General features: G+C 65.3%; 1 protein-coding gene across 1 annotated transcript in view; it reads right to left on the bottom strand.

Annotated features, from left to right (window-relative positions):
• Positions 1-6: 6 nt before the first annotated feature.
• Positions 7-222, bottom strand: part of SLC4A5 (solute carrier family 4 (sodium bicarbonate cotransporter), member 5) — a gene marked incomplete at both ends in the record, with an annotated part of 8908 nt that continues 8692 nt past the window's right edge. Inside the window, one exon of the mRNA XM_010294190.1 lies at positions 7-60. Within this exon, the coding sequence (XP_010292492.1) occupies positions 7-60 (54 nt within the window). The remainder of the gene's footprint in view (positions 61-222) is intronic.

Raw genomic sequence — 222 nt, forward strand, 5'->3', positions numbered from 1 at the left:
AACCCACCACGGGTTCTTCCCAAAGGGGAACACGAACCAGCCTCGATCCACCCGGGTGGGCTGTGGGGGGAAGAGAAGGGGTTTGGACACCGCGGCTGAGCCCGGGCACGGGTCAGAGACGGGGGAAAAAACCCGAGCGCCGAGTTTCGGGAAGCCCCACGTCACCCCTGAACCCCATCACCTCCGAGCGTCATCCCACCCCCCATATCCCTCCCTGCATCC

The sequence above is a fragment of the Phaethon lepturus genome, unplaced genomic scaffold (assembly GCF_000687285.1).
Source record: "Phaethon lepturus isolate BGI_N335 unplaced genomic scaffold, ASM68728v1 scaffold46759, whole genome shotgun sequence".
In the NCBI taxonomy this organism is placed as follows: Eukaryota; Metazoa; Chordata; class Aves; order Phaethontiformes; family Phaethontidae; genus Phaethon; species Phaethon lepturus.